Source organism: Olea europaea, chromosome 20 (assembly GCF_002742605.1).
Source record: "Olea europaea var. sylvestris chromosome 20, O_europaea_v1, whole genome shotgun sequence".
NCBI classification, from domain to species: Eukaryota; Viridiplantae; Streptophyta; class Magnoliopsida; order Lamiales; family Oleaceae; genus Olea; species Olea europaea.
In genome coordinates this window covers 17,552,336-17,565,947 of record NC_036256.1, presented here as the reverse complement: position 1 = coordinate 17,565,947, position 13,612 = coordinate 17,552,336, and the positions used below count along the sequence as shown (strand labels likewise).

Here is a 13,612-nt window from a genome sequence, read left to right as displayed (position 1 = left end):
ATTTGCTATTCCAAAATGCATTTTTCCAATTTAATGGGGCTCAAATAAGTCCTTAATGAGAGAAGGTCCGTTCAAAAAAAAGGATTAAAAGAAGGCCATTACACAATGAGAAGGGGGTAAAAAATAGACTATTAGAAAAAAAAAAATGCCTCCTTGGATTGAAACACATTTGAGGTTGAACATATCATAAATTGAAACATAATCTCCGACCAAGAATTTGAGTAGGAGGGTGATGGAGGGGAGAGGAAGAGTTGCAAGCTGCAAGCACTATTCTAGGAAACCCCCAAGCCCAATCTTTATTTATACAAATTCCAGTGGCAGCGTGGTCACCGTATTAAACTTGTAATTGCAATCATTTTGGTGCTAACCCCAAAATTGGCATGTGTTGAGGGTGATGGTGTTGAAATGCAGAAGCGGATTTCCCATAAATTAAAAAAATTATTTAATTCAATAAATAAGATCGTCTAAATAATCATGGGTATGTTATATCAAAAATAAAGAATTCGAATTTTTACCTAAAATCGATAGTTAATTCTTGAATTAATTTTGAATCACTAATTTCTAGCTTTTTGGATCACGAACTTTCAGATTTTAATTGTGAGAACTTAATGCTTCAAACCTCCAAGTCTTCTATAATATTATTCAAAGTCAAGACTATATCGGTGCATGAGAAAATAATTATTTTCCCTCTTTAAATTTGAACACTATGAAATTATGTATTATGATTGTTTTATAATTCCATAAGATGTCTAGTTTTCGTCTAATCTCTATTTATAAAGATAGAATAGTTACAATCCTTGTACAATAATAATATTTCCATAGTCAAATAAGAATTTTAATTAAAATTCAAGTAGGAATTTTAATTAAAGTCCAAATCTAATTAGTTTTTATTTAATTACATGTGTAGTCCTAGAATTTCAATTACAATTATAATTAAGTTTACAACTTTTATAGTAATTACAACTAAGTACAAAACTTTATTGTAATTACAATCAGACCCGAACTATTAGAATTACCGTAATTAAGTTCCAACTCTTTATAGAGCTACCATAGGGACCTGATTGAACATATATTATCCATACTCCAATAATTAGATACTGTTTAGTCAACCCCAAATTACTCAATCTATTTATTAATCTTTCATTTTTTCAATTAAAGCAGAAGATTGAACTCTCAGATATATAAGATCACAAAAGTCAATAAATTCATAACACTTTCCTCGGACTATTGTATATTTATTTTATCCACATCCAAAATCTGATAATTAAGTACGAGCATAAATGATCATTTTGCTCATCTAATTATTCTCATTAATTTAAGTATCATTTTTTTTAACGTTCAAGTGAACTCATCACAGATGTCGAAGTTCGCTAAACATTGAACTCAGATTTTAATCGTTCAACAGAAAATATTTAAATAGTCACTCTATCCATTTTTCAGGGGGACGGTTCACGACACTTATTCATATTTTCTACTTCACTCATTCTCAAATTCTCAACTCATCGAGATATTTGACCAATCAAATTGATTTCACCCATTGATGAATCAAAGAACCATTTAAATCATGAACAAATATATATAACCCTGTCAAGGGATTTATATGAAATACACAGCGATTAGGTGAAATTTAATTCTCTGCATGGTCGTGCTATAGATTAAACTTGACATGTGCTTCGTTTAATACACTCCAAGTGTACTGGTATCACCTTTAACTATTTTCGTGATGAGGACAAATAAAAAAACTTGAATAGCCAATCAATTAACACTACAACGTTCCGGTATAAGGTGCCAATCCTCATACGTTGGTTGTGAACAAATTATTTATGATTAAAATGTAAGTTATGTTACAATGTACTTCTCAATGCAAATACCTAATTTATATTATCACATATGATCATAGGCACTTTAATTCGCATGCTCAATAATAAATAAATGAAATAAATAAATAAAATCACAATTTATTTATTATAAATAATTATTTATCATAGCAAAATATACTATATGGACACACAACTGAACAAAATATATATATATATATATAGTGGGAAAAACTAATTTTATTTTATAGTTTGAGATACAAGAAATATGGATGTAAGGCAGGAAGGATGAATTTTATATAAATACCAAAAATAAAAATAGAAGAGCCAACAACAATAGCTTCAAACATCTCTCCCTTTTTATTTGCAAGAGTTGTAGCAAAACACCCTAATCTACCACCTACTATAGTTCCAATCCCTCGATTTAATCGATCAAATTGTTATGAAACCAGACAATGTTAATTTCATTTATAAAACTGAAATGAAATGAATCCAGCGAAAGTGGAATTGAGTTTTAGAAATCAAATCCCAAGCATGGTTTGGTAAGCTTAAAAATTGAAACTTAGCATATAAGGAAATAACTTTTACGATACGGAATTTGTTTTAACTAATCTATTTTTTTAGGCCAAACTGAAATATGTTTCCCAACTAAAATTTTACTTAACATGGTCAATTCTTCGTGAAAAATGAATAACGTAGTCGACTTGAGTGCGACTTATTGAAATCTCCCTTTAGCAAATTTGAAACGATTAATCTTGACAACAGAACTTATTGTCTAAATTGATGATGAAGCCTAGAGTGTCTTAATTGGCTAGAGCTCTCATTAACATTCTCAAGAGCTCTCATTAACTTTTCTCAGTTTCTTGAGAATGTCTACATATTTCGAGAGTTTTATATCATGTGCGAAAGAAAATGGTATCTGGAATAAATGACAAAAAGATGAAAATTAAAATTTTTTTAGTAAGCAAAAAGTGGTGGATACCTTTCACTCTCCGTCTAAAAGTTATATCTTCATGCAACTTTCTTAAAAATCATTCATTTGAAAATTTACTTATAAATAAATATTTTAAGCCAAATATGCTCATATTTTAGGAATTGGAACTTTGTAAATCAAAATCAATTAGCTACAGAGTAATAAAAATAACTTAAAAATAAAATGGTAAATTTATATACGTATTTATTTAACTCTTTAAAATTGTCTGATTTGCTGAATATAAAATCAAATAAAGAAATATGCCTCACGTCTAATAGCTTACTTTTTTTTAGGAAGTGGTTCAAATATAAAAAAAATTGAAGAACTGAGTTAATTAGTTAAGCATTAATACATGTTCTTCTTAAGTGATATAATCCCACATCAAATAAAAACGAAAATATAGACCAATTTATAAGGATTTGAGCTACTCCTATTAACAATGTTGACCTTTTAAGATGGACTTCCAAAATTTAACATGATATCAGAGTTTATTAAACTCTAATGAATGATTCGATTTGATTAAGACTAAAAAAATAAGCATACGGATTAAAAGATTGATCTGTTCAAACAAGCCACTATCTTGTAGAGGTATGTTAAGGGATATAATCATCAAATAAACATGAAAATATAGACCAATTTATAAGGATTTGGACTACTCCTATTAACAATGTCAAATTTTTAAAATGGACCCCAAATCTTAATAGTTCTAACATCCTCCAACTTGGCATGTACAACAAAATATATATAACAATCATAACCTACATTTTTTTTACATTTTTTTTTAATACACAAGTAAATTAAAAGAGTTAAAATCTCATAAATTATGGCATTAAGTCCTTTGTAATGGAAAAATTGCAACAGGGGTGTGGGATCACTACAATCAGTAACATCAGATTGAAGACGAAGTAAAAAAATCCAAAGCTCATATCTTAATTTTCAATACTGCATATTATCGTTCTCTAAAATTTATGTTTAAGATCAAAATAAGGTGATAATTTGAAAATACTGAAGTTGTTTTACACTTTTAAGGATATCTCAATTACATGAATTTACAATATAGAACTGAGTCCCATATGCTCAACATGTTCCTTATATCTTAGGTGTATAAGTCTGGCACTGACACTGGACTTGTTCGGAAATTTTACGTTCAACATCAAAGAGTTCAATAGAAACATTTGAATTCGTACCATTAACTAACACACCACCATTGCCTGAAACAGATCACACCTTGCACACAGTTTTTGTCACAAACTACATGATCATTGAAGTTAGAATTAGAAATTTATCTGGAAAATACAACCTCGGATCCTAACAAAAGTGCGTATGAGGCTTTTTTTTCTTTTTTTTTTTTTTTTACTCTTGCTCTTCGTTGTAGAATTCATTAAATTATATGGAGATTCTTCTGAAAAGAATTATCTATATATTGAAAAGAATAATACTACTATCTAACACCAATCATATTCGAAAGGTTCAACTAAATTAAACACGTGACATTGCATTAAAGTTAACCTGTCGTTTAATGACGTGCAATGGTTGTCATCTAGCTGAATAATACCAATGAAAAAATAAATATTATTTTTGATACGGATTAATATAATTACCAATGAAAAAATAAATATTATTGATATTACAGGTCTGGGAAGAAAAGAGAAGTAGAGAAAAAAAAATATAATTAATATCACAGATCTTCATCATAGCATTCATCCAATGATTTGGAGACACCTAATATATCAGTTCTTGGATCTGTGCAATCTGCATTAGTCTCATCATCATCCGGAGAAGAAAAATCTAAGCCCATTCCCCTAATTAAATTCTCATAAGATGCAGAGAGATCATGTGAAGTGAGCTGATGGTACTCCACAAGCTGGTTAAGGCATTTGTTTTCCCTCTTCAAGTTCGCATTTTCACTTGCTAACCTGGATTTCTCAGCAAGAAGTGCCTCCAATTGAAGCCTTACCTGCAAAGAATTTCGAATGAAGGTGCAATAAGCGATCAATGACATCCCCTAACAGACATATTTAAATAATAGCTGTTTGTTTGAGTACAATATTGAACGTGTGCTAAGATCGTGCATAAAACCCGCAAGTCACAGTTAAAGTTGTGGGCAAGATTCATTATCAGTGCAACCAACCCCATGAACCTCTCAAGACTGTCTTACATGCCTGAGCTAATCTCGATTGTTGATGAACTATAAAGAGAGCAAAGATAAGCGCAACAAATAATAAAACTACTAACAATAGAAATGATCTCCGGCCCACGGTGGCACATCAGCAAGTCAAAACATTTTTTCTTTTAAAAAGTAAAAATAAAATAAAAAAAATAGAGTGCCACATCAATGGTGGACAGTTGTTATTCTGCCCAGTAGGACATCAGTTCTGCTACTAAGAATATTCAAAGCTAGGACATTACTCAGAACAACCTTTTCATGTCCAAAACCACCTAATATCAGACAAGACAGTCATTTGAAAGTTCACTGCAGCATAACGTGAGAATTCATATAAAACACTTCAATGATAACATGGAATTCATTGTATTCATTAGCATTATATATAAGATTAAGGATAGATAAATTACTTAAGTAATTATAAAATGCTTTACGTAGATCTAAAGAATTCCTACTCATAGGAATGCCATGAACAGAGAAAAACATGTTAGAAGGAGTGATAGACTAAAAGTAACATAGTTAATTTGGATAGGCCACTAGATCTACCAATGAACTGATGAGAGTGATGAAAGTTATTCGCGCACTAATAATTCCCAAATCAAAATATTCAAATTTTTGAACAACCAATTTCAGTTCTTTTGAAATAATATGCAAAGGTATTAAAAAGAGTAAGTGAAAATTACCAAATCATCTTCCTCAGGCTGGACGCCTTTGCCGAATCCATCACGAAGTTTGCTGTTCTCTTCCTCTAAAAGACTGCATCTTTCTTGCATAAACCTTAAATCTGACTTAATCATTTTCAATTCTCTCGCCAAGCCAGATGCTTTTGTTGCCATCGAAATTGCCAGCTTTAAACAAATGTCAATCTGTCAGTACAAATCTCTTATAATAATCGATTATCTTCAATTACATCAAAAGGAAAATATTCTAACATTTTTCGCTTTCTTGAGCTGCCCCAATTCTTTTGGGCTCTGTGCATTTTCATTTTGGGAATCCTCTGTTTTATTTTGAGTACATTCTGGAGAATCCGACTTCCTTTTCGATCCTCTCTTGATTTCTTCACTCTCTTTTGCCGCTTCCTCTTCGTCTTTATTTTCATTTTCCGATTTGTATTCTTCACTTCTGGCTTTCTCCAGTGTGGCCTGAAGTATTTCAGTCAATGTGGGAGGTCTGGAAAGATCTTTAGCTCCCTGAGAAACAGAGTAATTGTTAAATAAAACCAAAGACCTAAAGTGAAAGTTTAAGATGCTGATCTTTTGTTACCTGTAGAGCATTCTCGAGATTGTGAGAAAGCTGAGAAAGAGACTGAGATACAGAGTCAAACCCTCTGAGCAAAAGCATCGAGTCCTCCTTCAATCTCTTCTGCCTTTTCGTCGCTTCATCGTTCTACACAATTTTGACAAAACCCATAAAAATCTGTCATCAAATCGGAGAAAAAAGTCCAAAAATTAAGAATTAATATCTAACCATTTGAACAGGCGACGATTGATCTATAGGCTTCCGATTCTCGAGAAGCGAGTCGACCCGGCTGCGTAGAGTACTCCAGAATCTCTTATCAGAAGAAGGACTGAAAATTGGGGAAGAAGATCCCATCAAACTTGGCGATCCCTGTAAAAAAAAATCAAGAATGGTACAAGAAATGAGTGGAAATTAGATTAGAATTTTATCAAAAGAAGGGTTTAATTAAATGAAAGAGTAAACAAACCTGTTTGAGGGAAGAAGGAGATAGAGAATCCATGGAAGTCGCCATTTACAGCTATTAGATTCGTTAGAGAGAAAATGAAAATGCTTATAATATGGAGAGAGAAGAGGGAATAGAGAGCTAAATATGTAACGGCTAGTTTGGTGGAGCTCTAGCTGAGGTGAAAAGGTGTATTTAAAAATATACAGTATATACAATGGATAATATCATTGGAATAGAGAGGGGGAGAAAGCGGCGTCGTTTCACAGCTTATTTAATGCTGGAATTACCAAAATGGTATCCTAAATTTGGCTGTTTAAAAATCTGACACATAAAAAAAAAGATTGGCAAAAAAGGAAATAATGTGGCTGCTGGGATTCGAGCCCAGGTCTCCACGGCCACAACGTGGAATTCTTACCACTAAACTACAGCCACAGTTGTTTTATTTTGTCACCACTATATATTATTATTTATGTATTCATGGCAGAGATAGCCACAACATACATTGATTCTAAGCATGGGAAAAAAATAAATTCTAGATTATTTAGTTCTACATAGGCTTAGGGACCACATGCGAGCATGCTTATAAATTCACGGACGAACCATATATATAAGCCGCTTTCGATTATTTGTGGAGCATTTATTCGCTTCTCACAGTGATTTGTTGATGCATATTATAGAGTACCTACATTTTATTGGAAATAGTGATAAATATACCTTTGAACTTATAATAAATCTTATAAATTCTATAAGGTGGCGAGGTAAAAATATTCATGTTAACTAAACATATTGTGAAATTTGAACATCTCAGCACCATTTTATAATTCAACTAACACATCACAAAATAAACAAATATACCCAATTCATCCAATCAACACTCACTAGAGAAGAAGATGAATGAGGGGCAAGCGTTGGATTGATAGCCATAGTATCTTGTTATTGATGATAAATAGCCACTTTGGACTAATTTGTTACTTTTACAATGGTTTTAGACGATGTGGCCAAAGTCGAAACAAACGATAAGTTTCGTAATTAGCTCGAGTAAAGGGCAAAAAAAAAAAAAAAGTTTGGAGCGAATATCTTTAATTAGTTCAGCATATAAATATGCTAATTACTTTTGGAAAAAAAGACTGGTGTTTTGTTACCGTAATAAAAAATGTGATGTTAACTTCTAGGCCTGGGCATGGTTTGGGTTGGGTCGGTTTCGACCTCAACCCAAAACTAAAACCAAATGAGTCGGTTTGGAAAAATTTCAACCCAAACCAACTCATCTCTAGCTCTTAAACCAAACCAACCCAAACCAAATCGGTCGATTTGGTTTGATTTGGTTTGTTGGTTTAGACTTTAAAATATTATCGCATAATAAAAAAATGAAAAGTCATGCAAAAAACAATATATGCCATTCAATTTAACCACTCACATTGACATAGTTAATAACCAACACATAACCATAACCAAACCGAATCTTCATCAAGCTTTTTTCCATCCCAATATAATCCAAAGTCAAGAGTAAGAAAATAAATTTTATGTTACAAGAAAGAAACTCAAGCACAAAAAATAAATTTTGTTAACATGTAAGGTATAGACTCGAGGAAAATAAAATGTCCACGAAAGTGAAATCGAAGTTCCAAAAGTTGTTTACCAAGCAAGGCCATCATTTTTAATCACCTTCACCTACAAAACGTGGTAACTTAAATTATATTTCATTGTAAAGATATGATCAAATGCGATGCAAAACAATAAAATTACATTACTCAAACACATAAAATGACTTATTTATCTTTGATGTTGGAATCTTCATCCGTTTTCATTACTTCTGATTTTGTTTATCAATAGGCATAAGATTGGTCCCACCACCATCAAATTGTTTATCAAAACTTAAGATTTTTTGCCTTTTGTCACCCACTCTACCATGATACTTTTTACAGTGTTTAACTAAATGACATCATAAAGTACTAGTCCCATATTTCTTAGCCCCACGGGTATAAGATTGCCCACAATATTTGTTATATATTTATGGTATAAATATAAAATGTGAAAGAAATAATCAAATTAGATGAAGTGTCATATTGGTGGGAAATGTGACATTTGTGTGGGATGTCAGGGGTTCGAATCACTATCCATGCAAATATTAAAATGTTTTGATTGGGGTAAAAACTAATTTTTTTAAGGGGTAAAATTAGCCAGTATTTTCTGACCGTTTGTTTTTGTAATAACCCACTAATAGTCATTAAAATACCTACTACTCAGTCATTAAAATTCTGCATTATCATGGTGGAGACTATTACTTCCATCTTGCCTATATAAACTCATATCTTGTTTTGAGAAAAACACACATAAAAAAAAAAATAGAAAAATCATCTCGGATCAATCCTCCTTTTCATATTCTGAATTTCTTATACTCGAGTTTTTTTTTACATATATTCTGGAGTACAATTGAGAGTTCTGGTAAAATCATTCGTGTTTGCTGGACAAGTGGTTTACGATCGTTGTATGCTGGGAGTGATTGTCCACGGAGGTGGCAGCAATTATCGACGGACAATTTCACTTTAGGACCTCGTGCTGTCACGAGACTCGATTGGATGATAAGTTTTATATTTTTGCATTATATTATTCTGAACATTACTGCAACTAATTATTTTTCCAACAATATTTACACTCACACCTAACATCTTCATCTTTTGGATCTCCCATTATCGTGAAATGATCCCATACATCCGAAGTTTTCCTATTATGCTTTCTCTTCCCTAAACATGACGGTGGAAGTGGAGGAAGATTCGTAATATTTCTACCTGGAATTGATGTTTATGGTTTTTCACCAATGTATTCACACTCATTGTCAATATCCATATTCAAACATCTGCATAGTGTACAAAGGTTAATTGATGTTGTTGGGGGTTTCACCAATGTATTCACACTCATTGCTGGAATTGATGTTGCTGGGATTTTCGGATTGTTAATTTACACTTACAAGTTACAAAGGTTAAATAGAAAAATGGATTCCACAATCTCAAATATGGATTACAGATTTACAGATTTAAATAGAAATAGTTTACAGATGCATTCCACAATCTCAAATACGGATTACAGTTTCATATCACACATATAAATACAATAGATTTCTAATTTCCACGAGATAAAGAACTAAAGGAGGGGTCTTCAGAACAATTTAAACAATTTAATATAAATTGAACAATAAGCAAAGATTGAAATATAAATGTAAAAACAGTACTATGTGCAATTGAATGGCGTCTTCAGAAGTCGGAACAATTTACAAAACATATAGCTACCAGAAAGAAAAATCCAGACATAAATTAACACTCAAGCAAAATAGTCAGAACCAGATCAAACGAGGAAACGAATATTGAATAACCTTGCAGCTACGGAGTCGGACTATCGGAGTCTCGGTGAGTTGAAGTTGATTTCAGGCTTTAGAAGTAATATAGGAGCTAACAAAAAGCCCTCAAATTTGGATTGCAACGGGAGTTGGAGATGGCGACGAGAGATTGGAGAAATCGACTACAATGAGACTAGTTTAGGATAACCGAGTGATGGAGTGAAATCTGTGATTTTGGGAGTGAAATCTGTGATTTGGAATAAAACCTTCATGGTTGATTGGTCGTGGATTCACCGGTTGGTTCCCCACCGGTTTAAGCCTTCAAACCGTGAATCGAACCAACCCAATTCGGTTTTGCGTAATAAAAACCAAACCAACCAAAACCGGTTCAGTTTGATTGGTTTAGGCAATTTATCGTTTTTTTATTTTTGCTCAGTCCTAACTTCCATTATTTGATTGTCAATAAATTATTTTCTTGATAGTACATAAAATAATAATCGCAAGAAACTAATTTTTGTGATGTAGTTACTTTAATGAGATGTTCTTGTATGTTCAATGACGTCCATTTACTTTTACCCGATTTATATGTTCTAGGTTATTAAATAACTTAGTAAATAATAATATATATGGATAATGATCGGCCACTGTGCATAAGTACATTGCAAAGAAGAACTAAAAAATCGATTGCTATTTCTGTAACGCCTATTAGACGAACTGCACCATTGAGTTCTACATGATGTTTTGTTAGCTAAATTAGAATTTGTAAAACACGAACATATTGATAATGATTCGAGTTTTTAGTTGATTTATGTTTATTATTACTGATTCATATCCCCAAACAAAGTATTAGTATTTCCTTTGCACAATAAAATTTTGACATAGCGCATTCGGAAAATAAAAAATAAAAAATCATCGTGCTTAGTAAAATTTGTTTTACAAACAAGATTGACATACATTAAGTAAAAAATATTATATATCGATCTCATTCATGTGACCTGGAAAAAAGTTTGACTTTGAGGAAATTTCATATTTTAATTTGTTGAAGGTCAAGTCGATTGAAATTTTGATTTGTTTCCATATGCATCTTCTTACTGGATACCATAAGTTTCTCAATTATTATTATTATTATTATTATTATTATTTTTTTTCATAGACCATATCAACTATTCTTTGGAAATAATATTCTTATTGGAGACTTCATTTGATAACTTTATTTTCAGAAATACTTTTACATTCTAACTATATGATAAATGCATTCGTTTAAATTATTGGACGTCTCTACTGCGTGTTAACCATATGTTCACTTGGATCATCTCACTTAATTTTCTTTCAAGTTGGTCACGTACAATTGTTCTTTTTTTTCCTCGGTTACATGTTAGTCTTTGTCAAAGACGCTGATGGAAAAAATAACAATCAAACGAAACCCAGGGACTCAATGGCTTAACTAGTAACAGAGTTTGGCTTTTAGGCAATGTCTTCTTTGTTTTATTAAAGGTCAAGGAGGTATAAATTTGATTCCCAGTCGACTGCAACTATTTTTTTCATATTTGTGGAGTATTCTTTTTAGAATCTCATTCTCCTTTCTTCAATTCTCATACACGTAATACTTTAGAAACAATTCAGGCCATAATTTTTTTCACATATCATTGACATTCCATTTCCGTGTGTTAGCTAGATTGAAGATAATGAAGTGAACACAAATCGGGTTCCTTCAAATAATTCGTAGGAATATATTCCAGCGTAGACTTCTATATTTCGAAATCATGGATGAGGCATTTTTGCCAAAGGTCAACAATAGTATGAAAGAATACTAGAATGGGATCTGTAGGCTATAAATACAGACTAAACGGAAACAATTATTCCAAATCAGTTAGTAGAAATTAGGAAGAGAGGGCTTACATGAAGAAAAGAGGTTTGTTTAGTAGCCAAGAATGACTTGCCTGCATTTCTCCCTAATATATATGATTAGCCACATAAATTAATCAGGAAAAAATAAATTGAGCGAGTGTATATTTATGTGGGTTCTCCGGGCAGTCATCTTGGCTAACTTCACAGGCTCTTCTCCATCATGCTAGTCCTCTTCTTCCCACCATTAATTTTGAATTCAAACTTGTACTGATGCATGTTAAAAATTTCCAGATTTACTGAAGGGGTGAATTATGGTATCTTAACAAAAAGGTTTGGTAAGATTAGGCTGGTGCACATTGATCATTGTCCCACTTTAGTCCTAACAAAACAAACAGGAGGCCGGCAGATCTCTCGCACCCGACAGAATGACGAGTCACGTTAGTAAGAGTTGACGTTAAAATGTAAAATCTCTGCACAACTTCTTTGCTTGAGTCACATTCCTAGAATTTTGGATACGGAATGTGAACGTTGGTCTGTGAATTTCCCGAGAAGCTTGACGTGTAGAAGTCACATCTTTTGTTTACATCCGGCTTTTGTTGTCATTTGAAAACAAAGGATTAGGGTGAAAATCTGAGACATTGACATCTTCTATTGCCTTCGGCAATTTCTTCTCATTAGCCGCTTGAAGGGCTGCAATTCTTGCTAATTTCTCAAATAATGGGTGTAGCAGATATATTTTCGAAGGAGATAATGGTGACGGCCTAGAAGGTGATTCAATGAAAAAATATGGAAGATAAATAGCTGGGTAAAAAATTTGTTATATCATATGAAGATCTTAGGTTCATGCAATATATGAAGAAATGCTCTCTCTCTCTCTCTCTCTCTCTCTCTCTCTCTATATATATATATATATATATATATATATATATATATATATATATATATATATATATATATATATATATATATATATATATATATATATATATATATATATATATATATATATATATATATATATATATATATATATATATATATATATATATATATATATATATATATATATATATATATATATATATATAAACCCAAAAAAAATGGGAAAATTAAAGAACGACGGACCAAAGTCGTGTTTCAGTAAATCCTTTGAAACCAACTTTAAAGAAGTGTATTTTTGAAGCAAAAATAACTTGGTTCTAAAAAAATCTTGAGTTCGACAATATGAGGTTATACTAAATAAGCAAACTATGAACCAAATCAGTCTTAGTATTAGTTCAGACTCACGAATCGATTTTGGTGACTAGTGGTTACATGCTGACACTTTTAAGGTTTATGGATTACTTGCTTGTATCTCTATAAACAAACCAGATCTCATAGCCACTTTTTTACTATATGTCAAGCACTCGTACACTTCTAGTGGTGATCTTTTAATGCATGTTAAGGAGAGCACATTTTTTCTATTTTATTGAACTAATGATGAATGTTATCTTCGAATATTTTTCAAATTTATAAATTTCAAATAAAAAGGAATTTGTTTTAATTAAAGCAACGCGTGATGGTATGGTAAGCTTTATTAAAAAGAAAGAAAAGGGATTACAACTTAGGAGGGGTAAATGAATAAACCCCAAAAATAAAAATAAAAAGGATTTATGTCAAGTGCCGTACATTTGTTTATATGTGAACTTTGAAAATAAGATGATAATATATTTTTTAATCAACATACACTCTCATAGAGAGAGGGTGTTGATTCATTAATGACTCTGAGACGTGCAGGAATATAGTAACTTCC

General features: G+C 31.7%; 1 protein-coding gene and 1 non-coding gene across 2 annotated transcripts; both read right to left on the bottom strand.

Moving 5' to 3' along the window:
• Nucleotides 1-4,365: 4,365 nt before the first annotated feature.
• LOC111369874 lies at nucleotides 4,366-6,792 on the bottom strand. Its single transcript, XM_022991581.1, has 6 exons — nucleotides 6,660-6,792; nucleotides 6,422-6,562; nucleotides 6,218-6,340; nucleotides 5,887-6,144; nucleotides 5,638-5,802; nucleotides 4,366-4,747 (listed from the first exon to the last, which is right to left on the bottom strand). The coding sequence occupies exons 1-6, from the start codon at nucleotides 6,702-6,704 to the stop codon at nucleotides 4,469-4,471; spliced, it is 1,011 nt and encodes a 336-aa protein (XP_022847349.1). The 5' UTR covers nucleotides 6,705-6,792; the 3' UTR covers nucleotides 4,366-4,468.
• Nucleotides 6,793-6,998: 206 nt separating this feature from the next.
• On the bottom strand, nucleotides 6,999-7,070 carry TRNAH-GUG. The gene has a single exon. It is a non-coding gene; the product is annotated as a tRNA-His (tRNA).
• Nucleotides 7,071-13,612: the final 6,542 nt, after the last annotated feature.

Bases quoted from the DNA above. Each gene is read 5' to 3' on its own strand.
- LOC111369874 (XM_022991581.1), bottom strand. From the start codon at position 6,704: ATGGCGACTTCCATGGATTCTCTATCTCCTTCTTCCCTCAAACAG. The intron at 5,803-5,886 runs GTTAGAATATTT...ATTTGTTTAAAG, and splicing joins AGCTCAAGAAAGCGAAAAAT to CTGGCAATTTCGATGGCAAC. The intron at 4,748-5,637 runs GTAATTTTCACT...AATTCTTTGCAG, and splicing joins AGCCTGAGGAAGATGATTTG to GTAAGGCTTCAATTGGAGGC.